Genomic DNA, 23380 nt, shown 5'->3' on the forward strand with positions numbered 1-23380 from the left:
ACATACATAATGTACCACTACATCACGTAATTTATAGGTTAAGTATACAAACATACATATTATTAAGTAAGTACATGTGCTCACGACTGTAATCCCCGAAGGCGTAGTCAGAGGTGACTCGCCAGGGAGTCTTCAAGATCAACTGTTTCAAACCCATAACCTAGGTCACGTTTATAAAAAGTTTTGATAACTAGTCATTTTCAATATGATTTTTTTGTAAGGATGAACAATTGAACAGTCTGCAAACATTTTACTCATGAAAAACGAAATTACAGGCATTGATATACAGCGTAATAAAGAACCCGAAGTGGTAATTGAATCAGGAAATATTGCGTGAACGACGAGAGCGGAATAACCCTATAAGTAATATATTATACAAATATACAACTGTTTGTGGACGGATAGACGACAGAAAATGTGTCGGCAATTTTATGACGCACAGCGAGGGTTAACGCTGACTCCGGGGCAAACAGTCGCATCCACAGTACCGTGCCTTCTTTATAGTTTCATTGTTTCTGTATAGCCGTCTTTGTAAAGCTTGTAAAGCCATTCCTTTGTAAGCTCCGTTGCAGTCGTTTCATTCCAAGTTCGTCATTTTGGCTACGGGGAGCCGACAGTTTAGGTTTTAGGTCTACTAGAGATGTTCACCTGCATAAAATATGTGTTCATATTGTCATAGCAAGGTCCACTGCCGTTATGAAAACGGAATTGTTTTCTATAAATGAAAACGATGCTATGAAAATGAAAATATGAATATACAGGTGAAGATATTAGCAGCAACTGAAGTGGTGATGAACTTCATTTTGGTTTGAGAGTTCGCTTGATCAATATTGATGACTGTCTATTACCTACAAAATGAAACACCTCAGTCAACCCCTTTCGGCTTAGAACATTTTTTCTTACACCCTATGTAAAATTTGCAATTAAATCCGTATTATCCGATATACCTACTCGTTGATAAGTAAGTAGGTACCTACTAAACACTATATCCCATGCAGAGAATACGGACATCCCATCCATTAGCTTCAATTCCGGCATCTTTTACTTTCTATACTTACAAGTAAGAATGTGTACATTATACCTACATTTATATTGAAATCAAACACTTGTATTTGAAAAATTCACTGATCATGCTCCTATTTTATTATATCTTAATAATGTACCATTAACAAAAAACAAAATTGAATATCAAATTATGACGAATATACCTAGAGTGAATAACTGTTTAGCAAACAAAAACTGGGATTTTTTCTATGGATTAGCTAACGTGGATGACGCAGCAACATACCTAGTCTCTACCCTTAAAAATTTTATAGAGGAAAATAGCGAAGTTAAAAAGATAGCAAATAGGAAAAGGCCGTTAAAACCGTGGATTACTACTTCTCTTATCAAATCGATACGCAAGCGTGACAAATTGCACCAAAAGTTAAGGGAACATGTCACTAACGAAACTCTGAAAATAGAGTATATTAGATATAGAAACACTTGTAATAACTTAATTAAATCTTTGAAAAGGCATTACTATAAAGATAAATTAGCTCAAAACACTGGTAACACAAAAGAAACATGGAGGATAGTGAAGGAAGTATGCAATTATAGAAAGAAAAATACCATAGCTACAGATCTTTTAAATATTAATAATAATCCAAAAGAATCTTTAGACGTAGTTAACAAATACTTCACCTCTATTGGCGAAAACTTAGCAAATGAAACGCTAAAAAAACCAAATAAAACCGACAAAGAACTAGCAGACGAAGCCTCAAAACCTGAAGTCACCTTCTCAATGTTCATAACTCCAACTGATCCACACGAGGTTAACAGAACAATAATGAATATGAAAACTAATAGTGCACCAGGGCTTGATGAAATCCCCACTAAAATACTGAAATCGTGTAGCATTGTTTTATCACCATTGATAGCACACATCTGTAATATGAGCATTGAGACAGGGGTATTTCCAAATATATTTAAAAAAGCCAAAGTAACACCTATTCATAAAAATGATGATAAAAAGTCACCCAGTAATTACCGACCGATTTCAGTTCTAAGTTGTGTTTCAAAAATTCTGGAGAAGATTGTTAACAAAAGGCTCATAAATTATCTTGAATCTAACAATATTCTCTCGGCAAACCAATACGGATTCAGACCTAAGCGCTCAACTGAAGAAGCTATTTTAAAACTGACCACCTGTATAACTGATCATGTTGATAAACTTGACAAATGCATTGGAGTGTTCCTGGATCTGCAAAAGGCATTTGACACAGTGTCTATACCTATACTTTTAAGTCGACTCAGTAATATAGGTGTTAGAGGTAACTCTCTTTCATGGTTTGAAAGCTATTTGACCAATAGGACCCAGTGCGTGCGCGTGAATAAACACTCAAGCGATGATGCTGGTTGTGTATATGGAGTACCACAGGGTAGCACACTAGGCCCAACACTATTTCTGATATATATTAATCACCTGTGTGACCTTAAATTAAACTCGGCCAGCATCATTATGTTCGCGGACGATACAGCCATAGTTTTTCACGGCAAAACATGGGACAAAGTTAAAAAAAACACTGAAGAAGGCTTAAAAGTGGTTACTTCTTGGCTAGAAGATAGTTTGCTGAGTCTCAATGCATCGAAGACCAAGTACCTTAGTTTTGGAAAAACTTCTATATCGAATCCCCCTGACGAATTTGCTGTGAAGGTTCATGTATACCCTTGCAATAGAAACCGAACCGTTAATCATATCTGCCAATGTCCCACACTGGCCAAAAGTAGTACAATAAAATACTTAGGAATCATTATTGACGACAAACTCAAATGGCTTCCACAAATAAATGCGTTGAGTAAGAGAATCCGTAAACTAATATACGTTTTCAAAGCCCTACGCTTAGTTGCCGATAACAACCTTCTCCTTCAAACCTATACAGCTCTCTGCCAGTGTGTAATAAGCTACGGAATAAATGCCTGGGGTGGAGCATGTAAAACTCACCTCATACAAATTGAACGCGCTCAACGTGCGATACTTAAAGTTCTTCTTTTCCTGCCTTTTCAACATTCCACTACTACTTTGTATGAAAAAGCTAATGTACTAAGTGTTCGAAAACTTTTTGTGTATCAATGTCTGCGAAGATATCACAGATTAGACGTCCCATTCTTGCCTCCCAATAGACGAAGAGTTGATAGATGTCCAGTACCCGGGGCAAAAAGTGCTTTTGCCAAGCGACACTACTCTTACCTAGCCCCCACTATTTACAATATATTTAACTCTATATACAAGGTGAAGACAGCTAGTAACAATGCAATAAAAAACATATTAATCGAGTGGCTGCGGACGTTTGACTATGAGGGTCTCGAGAATCTAATAAGCAAGAAGTTGTAGTGTCGTGCTTGTTTAACTTCTTTGCATACTTATATTGTATACATATTTAAGTAATTTCTTGTACTCACTTAGAAAAGCTCAGAACTGTTAGTTTGTTTTGTTATGTATAATTTTATAGAGAGTGCTGTTGTTCTTACCTATAATTAAAGTAAAGATAATTACATATACCTACATTACATACAATCGCAAATTATTGTTATACCTACCACAAAATATTGTCAAAATGAGATTAAATTACTTTTTATTTAATTTTGCATGTATGCATGTTAATTATAATTAAACTAACAATATACTTTGTTAAATTGTTTAGTTACCATATTAATTACTTTTTATTATAATTAATTAATAATTAATTATTCATAGAGCGTCAAAACTTCTGTACAATTTCTGGGAAGGCACTGACTCCTGACATACAGGTGCTCCTAGTTTAGGAGTCAGGGCGTCACCATTTAAGTTAAGTTTTTATTGCACAATAAAATTATGTTTATGTTTATGTTTATGTTTATTTTATTTTTATACACTTATTCACGGTCATTGATTATCCCGTAACCATGCCGTTAAAAAGTAAGTGTGCACCGACCCTTATCTCTTCATCGAGGAGGTAGTATACGACAGGTTTCTGATTCAGATGATTGTCGTCCAGTCGTGGAGCATCAATTAGAGATAACGAAGCCACGGGTAGGGTTCCGAGGACTATATACGTCACGTAGTAGGTATAATTATACAACGACTGACCTCAGGGTCAGAGTCATTGACCGAGCCTTTTTCAGTAGGTACTAAATGGTGAGTAACGCGTGATATTAAAAAAATAAGTTGTAACGACTCTGATTTCTCGGAAAGGGTGTAAAAAATCCTTTTTCAAAGAATTTCTATAAAAATTAATATTCCCATACAAAATTTCCAATATAAATAGATACGCACCTAGTCAAATTCCTGTACAATTACCTACCAAAGGAAATATATATTGAGAAGTTTGCAGATGCTTATCCTGCTATGTGCTAAATAAGTATTACATTTAAATCTTCTAAAATCTGATTAGAACATACCTCAACGCAGTCATCGATGATTATCTTCTGATGAAACTGGACACTGGAAATTCTTATAAGCAATTTCGTTACTATTCCCGATTTCAAGAGAAAATCAATTGAACACTACCAAATTTTATTTACAAAAAACTTTTGAATATGGAAAGTTCTTGTTAAAATTATTGGCGCGAATAAATAAGTCGGTTATTTTGTTGGAAAATGCGTGTGCTCCCCTCCGAGTATCCCTGAACACTGTCGCCGCCTCACAGGAATACTCCAGCTAACGAAAAACTAACTTTCATAGCACGGCTACGCTAACCACGACTATATCTCGTTGCATTAAACATCCCGATTGGAAGACAGCTCTCGGTCGTTCGATTTTTGTCAAACTAGTGTAACCCTCCTGAGTACACGCCATTTGCAGCTTTCAGGACATCGCGACTCCGCTTTCAGAATCACTTCTATTCTCATGCGCGTTAAGGTGCAATTTACTAAACATGTAAAGTGTAAACGTTAGTTTATTGTGTGCGATGAAAAGCAGGAACAAGGAATTTCGTTGTTATTTTTCCATTGCGTGTCTCGGAAATAGCTTGTAAAGTATTCTTTAAACTAACTACGCAGTGGTGTTCGTGCCGCTTTGAATAAATTGCAGTTTAGTATTGAAATTAAACTTACTTACGCACAACAGCTTTCAGCGGTAATGGTGGTGATAAAGTTCGAACTGCCTTTGAATTGGTAAGTATTTTATAAACGTACCTCATACGAAATTTGAATTCTATTGCTTGGTAAAATATGTGTTATACTTAACCTAAACTATTTATATATCTGTCAAGACAAACCCTTTAGGTTTAATGGCATGTTAATTTAAAAACCTAACTATGTTACACAATGTTTTGTATAAATAAATAAAAAAATAAAATATCTTAAAGAACATTTTATGAAGTATGCAGGTTACTTTTTAGTATGGGGCCTGGGTAGCTTTTTTGTGAATAATTGAAGCTTAAGTAAGCTGTAGAGCGAACGAAACAGATTAAAAAGATGTGTGTGTTTTGTGTTTGACCAAAAGAAAATAATTAAGATGAGAGCAGATAACCTTAGTATTGTTAACCAATAATAGGTACTTATAAAGAATTCAAAATGTACCAAGATACGTGCCCTGTGGTACTTACAAAAAGAAAGTATTTAATAAACACTTTAATCCAGTCTCCAATATTCTGATAAGAAAAGAGATTCAAAATGACTTAGTGCTTTTTCGTTTTCGTCGAGATTGATTGATTAGGTATCTACCTATCTATGTACCTACATACCTAGGTGTTCAGACGAGAATCGTGAGCAATAGGCAGCTAATTATAAATATGTAGGTACGTAGTATATTTTTTTGTTACACAGGTAGTTAGGTATATTTGTAAGAGATAGTTAATAATTGCCATTCATAATAATACTGATAATACATTAATCACATGATTGAAGTAGGTTCCTAATTAAGACTCTGAGCTCATATATTTTCTTGTACATTTTGATTAAGTCTAAACTCTAATGTTAGTACTGCTCATATTTTAACATGTTTCTAATTTGTGTCCCATAGCGCCATCTCTTGCATTTTGCCAGAAGTTTTAATTATAGCGTTTATGTAAGGAATAACGACTTTATGAGTTTCATATTATTTTACATTTTGGGAATCAAAACAGTGGCTAAATAGGTACTTGAGGCTTGATCTTTAGTGGATCGCCTGAGTGAAACATTACCTAGTTATGTTCCATTTTAGGTGATGACATTTCGATGCGGCTACGGCCACTGCTGGGCCTCTAGTACGAGATTTGTTATTTTTGAAAACTAAAAAAGTTTACGTTTTCTCCTGTCATCTGCATACATTATTTATCAAAAGTTTCATGATAGTTTCCGCAAGAGGCGCTTGGTATGCGAGAAAACGTAGGCTTTTATAGTTTTAGCCAAACTGCCAAACCGTACTAGACCCCCTGATGGTTTACCAATGAGTTCATTTTGTAGATCCTTACTGCTAGTTTCAATAATTCTACCTACTGATGACTGGTAGTTACTTTAATCTAGAGTCTAGATGTGTACCCTAAGGTCAAGATAAATAGTCGTTGCTTAGCACTTGCTCAAACTAATGCTTAACCAAGTACGACTTCACCTGAACTAAGTCGAGTTGCAATGATTCTCTAAAATAGACACTACATAGCGTTTGCTCGGCTAAGTCACTGGCTTAGAACCTGTTATGTCAAATCTGCGTTAAATGTATATTTATTTATCTGTGGTCATAGTTTCATTCCGTAGTTTTTTAGCAAATTTGGTATAAATGTGGTCTGTGGATAGCCTGAGAGCATAGAATAATAATTTCCTGAGAGTGTGGCAGATGTGACAACTTGGGTATGCTAAGCAAGGGCCAAGTCTTGACAAATGTGAACTCGAACTCGGCTAAGTCAGAGTGCGAACTTACTGGCATAGTATGTGCTCAAGTAGTGTCTATTTTAGTGAATTCGTGTTCTTAGCATGTGCTTAAGCTAAGACTCCGTCTTAGTTTCGTCTATTTATCTTGGCCTAAGGGCATTGTACTCATTCAAAAACGGCGATACGGCTCGCTTGCGCTTTAGTCACCTCTGACTACCCCTTCGGGGATCACAGTCGAGTCGTGAGCATATTATGTATGTAAAGTCAGCTGCATAAGTAGCTATACACTTTTGAACCTTGTAAATCTAACAAACCGCCTATCCATTCATTGAAGCATTGAGGGTTTGTCAGTTTGACAAGGTACAGAAGTGTATAACAACTTGATAACAACTTATGCAGCTGACCGTACTTATGTAGTTGCTTTCATACGATTTTGACATGTTGTAACTTTTAATGTGTCAAAATAGTATGAACATAACTACCATCATCGATTGGTAGAGTTATTGAAACTGGTAAAAGCTTTAGGGTGCTATTCTACCAGAGTTGTGGAACGTATTTGTGTTCGCAGATTATACTTAGCTGCTGCATAGCACTTCTAAGGTGGACAGGCACCCTTATTATAATGTATACTCATGTCACCTTCATTATAAGATGTATTACCCTATTTATGACTCATAGAATATGATATAGAATGTTCGGGCTGCTCCAAATCAGGATGTACCCTGTAGTCCCGTTGTCCCCGTAACTGTGTCCCCGTTACGGGGACAACGGGACGTCATTATATTTTCGTTCCGTGGTCCCCTTTGCGGGCAATAGTGAACGGGGACAACGGGCCGTCAAAATTTTACGTGTCGTTGTCCCTTCCGAATTCTATTAGCACGAAAAGGACAAAATAAAATGAAACTTATCTTAGACGACCGAATGGCGTAGTGGTTACTGGTTAGTGACCAGTGAGTACCCTGACTACTGAGCCGAAGGTCCCGGGTTCGATTCTCGGCCGGGACAGATATTTGTTTAAACACAGATATTTGTTCTCGGGTCTTGGATGTGCCCGTAAAATGGCAATAGGCCCGCCCCCTATTATATTGGGACTAAAATAACACTCTGGCGAAAAGTGGGTGCAGCAATGCACCTCTGCCTACCCCGCGAGGGAGTACATTAGTACAAGGCGTGAGTGTGTGTTTTTTTATCTGTGCTTTTGTTTCGCGGCAGTATTTCCTCGTGCCGTTAGCGCATCCTTTAAAATTTACACGTTCATCAAATTTGCCAAATTATCATCCAGTTTAGTTATGAATTGATCTAAGCTAAAAAAGCTATTGATGTGAAAATATTATATAAAATTCATGAAATAAAAAATATACTTGTGTTTTTTTATGTTTATTTTCAGAACGGGGACAACGGGTCTGATTTTTTATTTTTTATTAAGTGCCGCTGTCCCCTTTGAGGAGCTCACGTCCAACGGGGACAACGGGCCTGATTTTATTTATTTTCTGAAAGTACCGTTGTCCCCCCTTAACGGGGACAAGAATTACGGGGACAGCGGGACTACAGGAAATGTACGAGTACTATTCCTTGGTTTAGGTATATTAATGCCAAACATTTACAATGTTTACGGCTGGACACTTGAATTGAATTGAATCACTGCGTGCTTCTCAACAGTGTAAATCTTGATTGACTTACGTGCGGGTGGTGATATATCTCAGTGGCAGACTGTACAAATAAATTTAAATTTGTGTAGTGACATTAGGGGCATAATAATGTGAGAAATTAAAACACTGTTTGAAATTGAAGGCTTTTTTATGTCGATACAAAAATAACATCAATAAATAAATAATATAAAAAGCTCAATTACATTAAGTAGGTATCTAATTTACACAAATGGCTGGTCTGGTAGGGTAGGTACCAATTTGAAACTATTTTATTTTAAACTTTGTGCAGAGCTCCATTTACCATATTTAATTAAATTGTAACAGGTTTGGAAATAGCAGATTTTTAGAGATATTCTATAGTGTTGATTTCTTTGCAGAATATTTACATTCGCAGGATATTGAAAATTCATTTAACATAATATTTAGTACTTATTATAGCATACATTATATCCCACATATACTACATTTATATTGAAAATACATGAACAATTAAATTATATTTAAATTGTTATTACTCATAATGTTCCTTGGAGATGTAGGTACATATACGGGAAGTTATTCTGACGTCAACTTATAATGTAAAACATGTATTATGGCAAAATTATGGCTTACTGAAAGGTAATTTGTATGCTTACTTACTATGTTTCAGTTATTTTGACAAAGTCCATAATAATGTATAGCTCCGAATATAATAGTAGGTATGTCGGTCATTCTAAGAACCTAAACTACAGTTCTCGATCAAAACTCATTGGATCAGAAAGAGTTAGTTGAATTTATAGTTTCAGGAAAATTTGATTCTCAGTTTTACAGCAATAAGTCAGTAATTTTACAGTTCACAATCTTTCAGCCCTTTAGACTTCACACTTTCAAAGTTTCCTAATCATAATTTCAAGTTCGTGTTATAAAGCGTTTAATTTTAGTTAAAGTCAAAAAGAAATAAGTAATAAATTAAAAGTTAGGAAGAACAGCGCACAAAAGTAAATAAATAAAAATAACACCAGGTCAAGCAAGATAATAAATTTTTCAAGTACGAACTACGTCGAGGTTTAATTTATAAATACTTAATTTCATAAGAGTTAAATACTATTTATAATAAATAATAATGTTAAGGCACTGCAGTGGCGCCGCAATCACATCTCATGTCGTCTAGTTATTTGTAAACATGCAAAAAGAATACAAAATTGGAATGTTTAGTTGCGACTAAAATTCACGGAGAAATAAATTGTATAGAAGAATCCAATACTGTTTCGAGTTAAAGAAAATAGTAATTTTACACAAGTAAAGATTTTTATACAGATTAACTTAACTAAAAATATATCTTATCACATTAACTTTAGATACAATTACATAGGTAAGACTTAACAGTACATAAGCGCATACATTTAAGTATTTCTGCATTGTGCAGAATAACAATACAGACACAATTTACAAGTAATCGTAAATACGTCAACTAAATAATATGCAAACACGCTAAACTGATCTCCTTACGGCTACTTAATAAATAAAACCCGACGGTTTCCAGTGATGTATATCGTCGTCGAGCTCATATAGGAAGAACATTCATCTAATTCTATGTACAATATTGTCCGTCAAAATTAATATTTACACGTTTGTTCAGTCTATGTACAGGAGGCACGTCCGGCGCGCGAGGTCGTCCCACGAGGTGAAACAGCAGCTAGTCTCCAGAGAGTCTCGAGACTCGCTTACCCATAGGTGTAGGACTTGGGCAGGAGGTACTTGGCCGTGGAGTAGAGGAAGCTGGCGTACCAGTGCACGCCGCGGGGCACGTCCCTCGCGGCGCCCAGCGCGGCCAGCCAGCGCAGCGGGGCCAGCGCGCCGTGCGCCGCGCCGTGGCTCGCCACCACCGCGTAGCACGACGCCAGCACGTCGTCCACCAAGATGGTTCCTTCGCTTGTCAGCGGCGCGTAGACTCCCTTGAGCTCCACGTAGTCGACGGCGACTACCCTGGAGGGTACTAGCACGGCGCCGGAGCCACGGGTGAGCACCACGTCGCCGGGCACCACGTCGGCGGCGAAGGCGGAGCGGAAGGCGTCGGGAGCAGCCAGCAGCAGCAGGTGCGAGGGGGTCAGCGTCAGCACGGCGCCGCTCTCCGCCGTCACGCGCACGAAGCGTCGCCGCGCTGAAGGGTCCCGGTCCAGGAAGGTTAACACCTGGAAGATGGAACGGTAGGGTTTATATCGCAGTTCAGAAATTGGAAAAGAGTTCGATAGAGAATAATGATCTACCTTTAACGACTCATGAAACAAATTATAACTACTTAAAAAACCTATGTTTTCTTGATTCTTATTTTTTTTGCTTTTTAGGTACAATTTGGAACAAATGGGACAGTTTAGTCTGATGAATATATCTAATAACTTATTATAACGATATTTATATCTATGGTGTTTTTCCGATACTAGTGCATATATCGGGGCACCATAACATCTAAAAAGCATCCGCAACGTGCTCATCAACACTTCCAACTTTAAACTCTCTCCACCACTAGCTACATACAAGGTACCAGGAGCGCATAACTCCACAGGCACTCACCTCAGAGTAGACGACCTTGCCGGTGGCGTCGACGGCCAGCACCTGGTCCCCGGGCGCCAGCAGCTCCACGGGCCGCGGGCCGAGCCGCGTCCGCACCAGCGCGCCGCCCGGGAAGCAGCCCGCGCCCGCGCCTGAACCAGATGATTCTGTGGAGAAGAGAGAAAGAGACGGTTAGATGTATTGTAGAAGATTAGATACGGTATGTAGGTCCATAAAGGTTATTTTTTATAAGGAATGGCAGAAGTAAAATGTAGTCCACGCAGGACATGGGCCTCCAAGACTGGATGGATGGATATTACCATAATATCGACGCGATTGCTTTATGCAATAAAAGCATGAGCTTTGATTTCTTTGATGATAACTAGGTAAGGTCTTTCAAAGCTGCAAAAGTTATTTAAAAAGTATATAATATTATATATATGTCATGTATAAATTATTTGTTTATGATAATAAAGAATGAAATTAATGTAGGTATTCCTTTTACATAATATTATTCAAGAGTAAGTAAGTACTGTATATAGATTTATCCAAAGAATGGCTTGAATCCCACGGAGAGCAAAAAACAGCTCGTGAAGTGGAGTTTAAAAGGATTAGTACCTCTTCGTGCTTTGTGGCCTCGTAACAAGTTTTATGAGCCTTTGATATAGCGTGTACATTGTACATTGTCTTTATTATGGATTAACAGGGAATCTCTTAATTACTCTGATACATCTCCCAATAAATGGTAGTTGGCTTAGCAACCCTACTAGACTCTGTAAACTTTTTAAGGTGTTGTAAAATTGCTACAACTATTTACTCAAGCAATTTCATTGAATGCCACTTAAACTTAACTACATATCGAACGCAAATGATTAGTACAAAATACTTTATTACCATCGAGTGGAATAAAATATGAAATGAGAGGAGAATTCCGGGCTCGCCGTGCCGTACCACTGCCCATACATAAGGCGGCCGAAAAGCAATAAAATAAATACGAGAACATAAAACCGAACACGAGGGACGATAGTAAATTAGCCCTGACCAGTCATATCCCTTTAAGGAATAACGAGATTTCTCTACGGTTGTAATTAAAATCCGATAAGATGCGAAACAAAAGGCTTGCCCTCGCGTATCCTCCGCGCCATCGCGAGCGCCGGGAGCGGCGGCGGCGGCGGTGGCGTGCGGGGCTCACCCTCCACGTGCACACACACACACACACACTCACACACACACACGTGAGTGCCTCACACCGGTCCTGCTGCAGCTCACGGCACACCTCCCCCGAGCTCGCTACAGTCTTTGTCACCGTAATCTGCCCCCGTGCATTGTCCCGAGTATCTCACGTCGAAATCCTCGCCTTTCGAAGAAGCGCAATAAGCCTTAGACAAACTTTTTAGCAAACAAATTAAATCCCTTTTAGTTAATCGCCTTTGTGTGTCTAAAAAATTACGAACCTGACTTTATGAAATGAAAGTTTGTTTATTATCTAATGGTATTTATTTAAGCTAGCCAAAGTCAGCTTAAACTGTACCTTGTCCCTACAAAAGATTAAGGAAATCTATTTACGTGAAGCTAATATTTTGTTAGAGATAAGTCGGATTCGTCGGTTGCATTCTGAGCGAATTCCCGGAGATGTTTCTGAGAGGCGACCGCTCCTAACAAGTTAAAAAGATGAGGCAGGATTGTTACTTCATATTTATTTCTGAAAGAACTCGAGTATTCCTTAACAATTAAAGTTAACTCGGCAATTACACGCATAGGCGCGTATGTAAAGAGAGGAGCGGGCTGTGCAACCGCCGCCCGGCTCGTAAGCCAGGTTTATGCGATCTCGTGAAATGTTGATTTGTTGTGTAACCGAGCGGCGAGGCGTCTGATCTGCACAATAGGCCCCCGTCTATCCCATTACACAATGATATTAGATTCCGTACCAAAGTCAAGTCGGTTATTGCGGCCATTTGTTTGTTGTCTGGCGAGCGCATCACACGACCCATTGAATTGCGGCCAGCTTTGCGCTTTTTTTCGCGTTGGGCGTGCAATTGTATCAATATAAATAGTTGAGCCCACCGCAGCTTGTTGAGATTTCCGGTGTCTCCTTACGTTTTTTTTTTCTGATACCTATTTACTAATGGAATGTTCGATTTGGTGGCTAGTAGTGGAGAGCGTGTGTGATTTGTCGTGGTCTGTGCGCGCGGCGGCGGTGGGGCGGCGCGGGGGGCGGGGGCGCGCGGGCCCGCCCCCGGACCACCGGCAGCGCTAGGCGGGCGCTGCGCCGGCGCTGCCCCGGCCCGCCAGCCGCAGATAACACACGTCGGGACCTCGTTACTACACTCACGTTGGTATCTGGAGTACATAGGCTGCATCATTGGACTCCTTTATGACGCGGTTATCATTTGTGTCATTATAAAAAATATTGATAAAATCAATCATCAAAAATGTAATAGAATCAGCTTGATAGAATTAAGTTATTTGCGCGAAATACTTCCAAGATTTCAATCTAGGTAGGTAGTACATATAGTATAGTATACGATTAAATCACGTTAATTAGTATAAGCTGGATAATTAATGCTGGTATTTGTATATAGGTAATTATCTAGAGACACCGATTAATTTGAATAGTCCACAAGGAAAGGGAATATGTTGTAGGTTACAAGGTTTGCTAATTATTTAATTAATTAAACACTACATCATCAATTACATCTCTCAAGAGATTTATCCTTTGTTTTTATTTATAATCCTACTAGGTATAATAAACCATATTTTAATTTTCGAGGCATTTGAAAATGTCGTTAACTTTTATTCAAAACAAAATTATAGTTATGTTTCGCACATTTACCTATAAATAGAATTGGAATGCATGAATATCATTTTTATAAATTGACTAATAAGCAGGCATGACACCTAAAGAACACCTCTTATAGGTTATAAATAAACCTCTACGATCAATTATGTAACTTCGCGAGCGTTTAAATACAAGATAAAACGCCACCTACGCTATTTTTCTCCACATGAAGATCCTCTATCTCTGTCTATATGCATACAGACAGACAGAGACAATAAGTATAAGATTTAACCCGGTCAGTGCCGGCTTAAGGTTAAAAGCTCAGGGGGTACATGGACAAAGTTGCGCCTGACATGTTATACTGTTGCCAGTCCGGTCGACCAAAGTATAAAGATTTCATTACGAATGCGTAGACCAAATTAAACGCATTTACATCAGTATCGCAAATTATTTTCTTATAATTAAAAGTGTAAACTATTTTTATAAAACATGTAAAATGTACTTGAAAGGATACTGTTCAAAACAAATAATTTATTGTATCTTCATTTAATCCTAAATCTCATAAGATGTCAATTGTTTCACATTCAGGTTATGCCTTAAACAACGCGCCTCCAGTACCCCTCCCTGAATCCGGCCCTGTCCCTCTTAAACGGTTGTGCGGTGAAACTCGGTTCAGCTGATTTATATCACGTGGAATAGCAATTAGGCAGTCTGGCTGCGCAGACGTATGCTAATGCCGGCTCGTGGGCACTGCCTTTTTGGTCACCAGTCCCACTCGATAACCCCCCTTTACTCGCATGCTGGATAGATGGGCTATTGGCTATATGCGCCTGCGAAGCTTACTAGCCCTGGGTGAAAATCCAATGTTGTATTAAACGAATGCTGTATTTGAAGGTATATAAAATGCTTCTTATATGATATAGATCATAATTAAATGTTGCCGCAACGTATTGAAAAGTTGTTCAGTTATACATATTGTATGTTCATATTGTTTGCATCAATAAGAGAACTTCTATCCATCTACTCAATAACTTATCAACAGTTCATACAGCGATATTTACGAGACAAAAGGGCACTCGCGTAGACACGAGCGCTTCTTTCTTCCAAACGAATGGTTTCAATTATGAGGGACCTTCGAGAGGATGTCGGGGTCAGCGGTCACGCGTCCGACGGACTTTATGACTAATTTGTATCGATAACTCTCGGCTATTGGTCGACAGATTTCCAAGTAATGGCAGGTAATGACGTTGGCGCTTCTTTTGTTTCTGCCTACGGGGAACGCCGGGTAAAAAGAGAGGATCTCTTTGCGAGGTTCGAATGATGTACCTACACGGTGTCGTATTCACTAGTTGTTCCCTGCTGCTTTTGCTATTTTGTATGCTGTTACACAATTTATTAGCATAGAATTAGTAAAACAAAAATTTATATTTTATTATTTTTGCATAAGTATTTTGGATTGACGCTAGTGTTTTTGAAGTAGTTCCTACTGAACATACTCGTATCTGAAAATAACCGTGAATTAGCACATTCTTGAACGCTAAAGTATTTAAATAATCAATTTCGTTTCATCTTGAAATGATTACCAAGAACATAAACCCACCGATCACGCTACTTCCCAACACATCTCTTGAAAGTACAGTCATCAAAACGACGAAACTTGGTAGTTGAAAGTACAGTCAGCCCCGGCTCAGTCAGCCACCGTGCGACCGGGTGCATCCGGGATGTGGCGACACATTCGCACGCGCATGCCGCCCGCGCGCCCGAGCGCACCGCCGCACCAAGCTTCCTACGTCCTGTCACTGAACCCGTGTTGGGAACTACAGCCTTTCGTTACCTACTTAAAAAAATATATAGGTTGCGGAGCTTAGTTTTGATTGAAAGAAGAGGTAAAATCTCTGAACCAGACTTAATAATCTTCATGATAAAATTACAATAAATTCGTACTTACACCAATTTTTATGTTGGATTTGGTTGGTAGAAAACCACTCTAAATAAGCTATTACATAACATTTAATTAATAAAGTAGGTTCACTGAAATAGTGAATGCTCTCTATAATACGTCTATGTTAAACACCATCAACAAACATTAATATTAACATTGAACTGAAGCGTAGCTGGCATTGTACTGTAACTATAACCCATTTGAGCTACTCTAAAAATCATATTTATATGTAGATTCGTGCCCGACCCACTGGGTCGTGACGAGCTCTTCCTTCGAAACGACGCAATTCCTTATTTCCCTCGAACTTTCTTTTTCCGTTTCACTCAACTTTTTTAAAAAGAAAGGGACGAACTATGTTAATCGAGAAAGTAGCGGGCGTAGGATAGAGGACGAGACAGGTCGGGATGTCCAGTCATGGCCCATTACGAGTTGTCTTCACGATGTAAACCTTAACTGCCCGTTTCATCACTTCAAATTGTTTAAATGCTATGTTTAAGGGCGCATTAAAGCTTTTTGTAGCGAAAGACTCGAGCATGTGTTAGCATAATAGGTCATTTACCAGTTGTGATTTATATATCGCATGCTTTTGAATAAAAATAATTGAATTCTAAATGAACGTGATCCATTAAGCGATTTATTTGCGTTGCAAATCAGTAAAAGCTTACTCATCCATTAAAAAAACAATACGTTAGCCGCTCCGGCATTGGCGCTCGGGAATTAATTGCCGGCGCTGGCGCTGGCGGTGGCTCTACTTTTATTGGTCGCATAGAGATCACTTCGTGCGATACTTTTAATTTAATATCACCCGAGACATTAAATAGGGAGCCACGGAGGCTTCCTGTCTAGTCTATTTTTTATGCAATGTGCAATAATTCATCCGTTTGAATAAGCAATTGGGCGTCTTAAGTGGTAAGTATACGTATAACAAGTTTTCGCCTGAGGTCATGGACGTGTAAGTGGATTTTCCTGATTTGAATCGGAAATAGCAATAGTAACAAAAATATATAGGTGTTATGTATTTGACAAACTTCATATTATTGAACATTATATTATTATGTGTGTGTATATTATTAAATTTGCTATGAAATTCGTAAAGCTACACGCAACAGGTTGCGGCTATTTACCTCGCACACAGGCCCGATGAGCAGGCAGAGGCGCAAAATGTAGGTATGTATCACATACACCCATGGACTTTTCATAATGTACCTACCTATAACTTTAATCTATTTAAATAAGTATTTCATTTATTTATCAGTAGTATTTAACGGATTTATTGATAAGTAGTCATATAATGTTTTGTATTGAATAATATAATATTTGTGGAAGAAGTGAAATTCTAGGGAACGAATCCGCCTTTCGATTTATCCTTGACCCCAACAAAGAGATTCGCCTCATACATCAAGATTATTTAAAAAGAGCGCATTAATTATTTATAATGTTAAAATTATTAAAATGCGTATGCCGCTTGACTTACTATTGGCATTTTTTAACATGAAATCATGAGGAGTACCTAAGTATTAATGTAGTATTAAGAAAATACTGCAAAACTCTCATATTTCTGTGATCCTCATACCTCATACAGTCTTAAACGAGATGTATCAGAAAAGATTTTAATGTCGATCTCTGTATAAAAGTTGAATTGAACGGGACTGGGTGGAAGTGAACAAGCATCTAGTTTTATTACACGAGTTACAGTAAAACTACTACTTAAGAAGCCAATGGCTGCGAGTGGCACACTCGGAACCTCTCCATAATCTACACTGATTTTATTTTATAGCCGTTTTAATCAAGTTTTAACCACACAAAGACAAAAGCTTCGGACTCCGGTAGACTCTTTTTGTAATAGCATGTTCAAAGTATTATGGTGAACACAAAACAAGTCTATTTTCCACTAAACCTCATCATCGGAACCGACAAAGCAGCGCATCTGCAAAATCCAACCAAACTATGGAATGCCTACAAAAAAATACATACATAAGCAGTAACGTACTTATGCACGCACACACGCTCATACATATAGATATATTGTGGCCATTGAATCACCGGCATAATTATAGAAGTGGGGGATTGGCTGGATGCCGCGGGTGCGAGCGAGAGGCGAGACGCGGCGGCGCGCGCGCGAGCGGGACGGGTGCTAACAAGAGGCTCGTTTGATCGACACCGCCGGGCGGCGGCGGCGGCGGCGGCGGCGGGAAGCAGCCCGAGGTGCATTCTTCTTGTGAACATCAACTATATATTCGGCCGGGCCATCGGCCACTTTAGGGCACAGTTATGTATGGCCTGGTGATAATTTGATATAGGTTTCCGGTCGACGACGACGTATGGGAAAGATACAGAAACAGAAATCTTTCAAGCAAAAAGTTTATGGAAGATTCGGACGATATTTTTGAAAATATTTACTTAAACACTGTTATAAGTATTGGTAGTTTATATCAACAGTGATGATAAGTAGGCATTATTGAATAGGAGTGATTGTTCGGCGGGTCGAGGTATGTAAATGCTCGGTATCGCCGCGTCCATACAAAAGACTTCAACGCGCTGCCTCGCTTGTAAGTTCCATGTGATGGGCCAGTTTATGCGCGTAGAAGAAAGCCTCACAATTGGATACTTAGCATTTATATTGTTATGGTAATGCTTATTTGACTTTTAAAATACCTTTATAAAGTTTTTCAATTGATATTATTACGTATTTCATACTCCTTGTTTGTAGAGCACGCGGTTATTTTGAAGAGTTTTTGAGAGAAAAATACTACTTATCCTAACTTTTCGGTTTTTATCGCATCTTGGAAATCTATTTTGGTATTATACAACAGTGATGATATAAGAAATAGACACAGACGGTTTGAAACCTATATTTATGATTCAAAAAATACTTTTTTTATTTATATATTTTTTATCAACTAACAGACAGGAGCGCATTCCAATCGGCACATTTACATCCATCCCCTCACAAAGATACACCTCAAAAATCTTACACATAAATATTATTTAAAACAAAATTCGTCTGTAGGTACTCTTTTTTTTTAGCAAAATAAATAACAAAAAAAAACAAAACTCACCAGTCTTAACCGACAGATGTATATAACTCCGGCTCTCATAGTAGACCCAGTCGAAGCCCGCTTCCACCGCCAGGCGGGCCAGCATCCCATACTTGGCGTGGTCTCTGTCGCTGGTGGAGACATCCACCGCGCGCCCCTCGTAGTGCAGGCTGCGGTCCAGGTGCGAGTCGTCCTCGTCCCAGCCCTCCGCCACGCGCAGGCGCACGCCCGGCCACTGGTTCATCACGCTGATGGCCAGCGTGTTCAGGCGCTCTTTGCAGCGCTGGAATGTGAGAAGAAGGGTTGTGAGGGCGTGACATTGAGATGGTGTTTGTTTGATGTTGAATTTCACTAAAATTAAAGGATGGTAGAGGTAGTTACAGTGAGCGGTAGATTTACACTGAATATGGACTTACTTATAGATGAAGATGGACATCACAATTTTGGAATCATTAAAGGAGAGTAAAGTTTAGTTACAACTTGCTCTTTGGAGTTGATAGAGGTTATTATTATAGTTAAGTAGATCTTTACATATGTTACTTGAGAAAATTTGAATTACCAAAAGAATATTTAAGCGACAGTTGCTTGAATTAGGAAAAGTTCAATGTAGTTATCTACATCTATCTCTTATCGTAATTTATCATGATTTAATTCTAGTTAAACACTCAAATAATGAATACATCGATCATCATTATTCTAAACATATTTCAGTTAACAAGCGTGCGTTAACGCACGCAATGAATGTCAATGAATAGTTTAATATTTGCATCGCAGTTCGCGCGAGGGCCGCTGCGTGGTGCCTAATGCACAGCGAGCGGCGAAACAATTCCACTCTTAAAAGACTCGCGACTCTTTGTTTGCACCTTTTAAGAAAATACCAATAGAAGTGCTAACAAATGGACAAACGTCGCCGCCCAGACAGACACAGGATGTCGGAATCTCCTCCTCGACGAATAAATCAAATTAAAACGCGCACACAAAGGGATCGACACAATTTGTTCGTGAAATAACTCCGCGGGACAAATAAAGGAAATGTCAAAATATTTATAAAGAAATGCGAACAAAGCGCCGCATGCGTGCTTTGTGCCGCGGTGTCAACTCACTCTCTATGCAGATTTCATAGAGAAAAAACTGAGAGATTGACGTAACGAATCGAGCCCTAGGGCGCCGCCCCGCCCGCCCCGCGCCCCGCGCACCGTACATAATTACTTCTACGAACACTCCAACCACCTAATAAAGAGTTGCAACAACAGCTGTACAAATGTTACTTCGCTAAATAACTCCAATTCATCACGCTCGGCGTGCAATGTTCGAGTGTGTCCTTTGTAAGACGAGACACACAAGACACGAGTCACAGAATAATGCATGCGTAAATTCCGTTCCACGCTGCTTTTGGGGTGTTATAAAAAGCGATCGAAGGTGCGAGTCGGAGGAAGCTGGTGTTTGTTTCTCGAAGACGTTTCGGTGCGCACTAAAACAATCGAACGCTAATTGTGCGCGCAAACACGCGGACGTGGGAACATGGCGGCGGCGGTGCGGGGCGATGTGGGGCGACGTGGGGCAGCGCGGGGCAACGCCGCGACCCCGCAGCAGCGCGGGACGGCCGGCCGCGCGGGACACGCCCGGACACCATCATACCAGTATTATACATTCATTATGCATATTTTTAGTAAACAAGCTGTCGATCACAATGGGCCGCGCCGTGGGACGCCCGCCGGCCCCCGACACCTCTCCTCCGTATGTACATAACCCACTATCACACGACACGACAGATTCAATCAGTTTCTATTCACTGTCCTCTCGAAACATTAAAGTGTTTTTTGTCTCCGACTCGATTTTCGTAAACCAGTTCGTTTCTGCAAATTATCAAATTACACTACATCAAAAGCTCATAATATCCGATATAAAAAAGAACAAGCGTATCGAATACCTAAGGTCAATCTTGATGCAAAACTTGGAAAGCTACCTGAATGGCGGCGCGGGGTCATTAGTTGCCTAGTCGTTGTATTAGTGATGCAGTAAGAGCCACTGATGCCGTCGAGATCATCTTCACCCTCAATTTGTGAGCACCGGCCGGTGAACACCAATAAACGTCGGTACCGTCTCGTCACCGACTAAATATCGTCGCCACCTTTAATTTATAACCACCCTCGTGACCATAACAATATATTAGGATAATTAAAAGACTCTTTAAATTCCTTAACACGTAGTTTTTTTGAAGCGGGAGTCAAGAGCGGCCAGTGCTGACTGGTTTTAGATGTAATATTTTTTGTCTTTTTGTGGAAACCACAACAAATAGTTTAAGGGTGGTTTTTTGTTCGAGAACCGCCGTCGGGTCGGTCCCTCCCGCCTCCGCCCGTGAGCGCGAGCTTTCTTCAGACGCTTGCGAAACTGTCACTGAATAGTTTAACTTAAATGAAATACATATTACACAATTTTTTTTTTGATTAATTAATAAAAAGTAACACTCGTATTTTTTAAACAAAACAAAAAACAGAAGTACCTACAAGCAAGTTTGTGCATATATAAATGTTTAACGTGTACCTAAGTGTCCGCTACCTGTCCAAATTACATGTGCGTCATCGCATCTTGACTCACAGCCATAAGCTTAATTTTGGCCACAAAGTATGAATTAGGCGATATTATATCTCAGGATTCAGGGCAACACCTTTTTTGTGGCCATAAATTGGTATATTTTTTCTGATTGGTGGAAGGTTGGTCTCTCAGGACGAATGACGGTTACAGGAACCTCGCGTGAATCATTTAATGACCCGCCATCTTGGATTCTGAACATAGATTAATATCTTTAGCTATAGTATTAACGTCAACACTAAATAGTTTTTACTTTATTGATATCAGCCGCAATAAAATCGTGACCCTTCTACCTATAACACATAAAATCCAATCATAATTTCATTTGGAAGTTGAATAACTGATTGATAAATATAAGTCAGCTTTGATTGTCACAGCTCAATGACCTGCTAACGAAGTTTTATAACTATGTAAATTTATAAGATAACTGGTTTCTCGTAATCATAAACTAAAACTCTTCATATCAATGGTTGAACAAAAGTTGATCAGTTTTCTTACGATAATACTCCATATCTATGAGGTAGGTAAGTACATACGATTTTAATTCAGACGAGTTTAATTTAGAGCTGAAAGATACATAAATGTACCTGATTAACTTACACACACATCACCTATATTTACGGTCAAAGTAACTACTTTCGTAACCTAAAAGTGACACTCCCAGCCCTATTTTCAAAGAAACTACATCGCCTCACCGCACATTCCACAGGGTGCTTCGAAAGAGACGTAACTAATTAGTTTAGCCCGGGAGTCTTAGCCGTCGTCATTAGGTCATTACCCATTCAGTGAGCGAGGGTGTAAATATTGGTACACGCGGTCTAGTGTCGAACTAGTTGGTCATAAATATGCATCTGCATACGTGTGTGAACAGCCTCGGTGTTTGTTCACGAAAAATATCACCCTTTGTTGTCTTAATGCGGCTGCCTTCCACACGCACAGTGTAATCTCTTTACGAATGCGGAGGCAGGCTGCTAGGGTCATGCACACTAGTTTTTAAGTTTTTTAAGTAATATAATTTATTAATGTACAAGTTAAAACTGTATAAAAAACAAATAGCTTTTAAAATCAATTTATTAATTAAAAAAATAAGTAAATACAAACGTTAATTAAATGTAAAAAAATAATAACCCAAAGTGTTCGGTATTCGCATAAATGTTCCGTAACGCATTAAAAGCGCCCGGCCGCTATTGCCTCCGCTCGGGACGCTAACAAATAGAGCCTACAAGGCTTTTAGGCGACGCGGGCGCCTTTCACTCCGTTTAAAAAAACACGCATGAAACACTATACCGACTGTGTTAACAGATTTACCAACACCGCTTTTGTTGTGTACCTTAGCACGTCTAAATAAGGTTGTTATTTAATTAGGTGGCTGCACCAGGCCGGTATGCGTAGGGGCTGCTTGTTAATGAAACGTTACACTTCATTCAACGGACAAGTGTTTCAATAATGGGGTGCGTCTCGAGATGCGTTTGTTTTACCTGTATCCTATTTGTTAAGTGTAGGCCACTTTAGACGTGACTGCTTAACAAATTAAGTTTATTTCAATGCCGTTTTTATATACTGACGAGTGGAGCACATACAAGAGATAAGGGAAAATCCTAACCTGGTAATGTGGAGTGGATCGTTGCATAAAAAATATATTTCATATTAATTTCATGTGTGACCGAATCAGGAGCATATTAACTGCACGATGTTAAAAATAGCCGGTTTCTAAAAAGCAAAAAAGCACTCTATCAATGACACTTAAATAATAGTCACAATACGATTGTAAGCTGGTCGCTTACTTCCAAGTTACACCCATTCAAGATATTCTAGCTCAACCCCCAGGGACTCATCGATTAACCCAAAAACCCATGTTTTCCATACACCACCGTGCTACATTCATTGACTTCTGTTAATACTCAAGGGATGGGCAGGAATTATGTTGCAGGATGAAGTAACACCGGAATATTATATTAACTTTATTTTTATTTAGATTATAGATGCTATGGGATGTTGAACTATTTTTAATTTAGTAACAAACCTCTTTTTTATTTTACAGCTA

General features: G+C 38.9%; 1 protein-coding gene across 1 annotated transcript in view; it reads right to left on the reverse strand.

Moving 5' to 3' along the window:
• Positions 1–8585: 8585 nt before the first annotated feature.
• The window catches only part of LOC105392709 (desert hedgehog protein), a 36937-nt gene continuing 22142 nt past the window's right edge, over positions 8586–23380 (reverse strand). Inside the window, exons 2-4 of the mRNA XM_011564414.3 lie at positions 18766–19027; positions 11007–11152; positions 8586–10627 (exon numbers count right to left, since the gene is read on the reverse strand). Of these exons, the coding sequence (XP_011562716.2) occupies positions 10160–10627; positions 11007–11152; positions 18766–19027 (876 nt within the window). The 3' untranslated portion in view covers positions 8586–10159. The remainder of the gene's footprint in view (positions 10628–11006; positions 11153–18765; positions 19028–23380) is intronic.

Source organism: Plutella xylostella, chromosome 9 (genome assembly GCF_932276165.1).
Source record: "Plutella xylostella chromosome 9, ilPluXylo3.1, whole genome shotgun sequence".
NCBI lineage: Eukaryota > Metazoa > Arthropoda > Insecta > Lepidoptera > Plutellidae > Plutella > Plutella xylostella.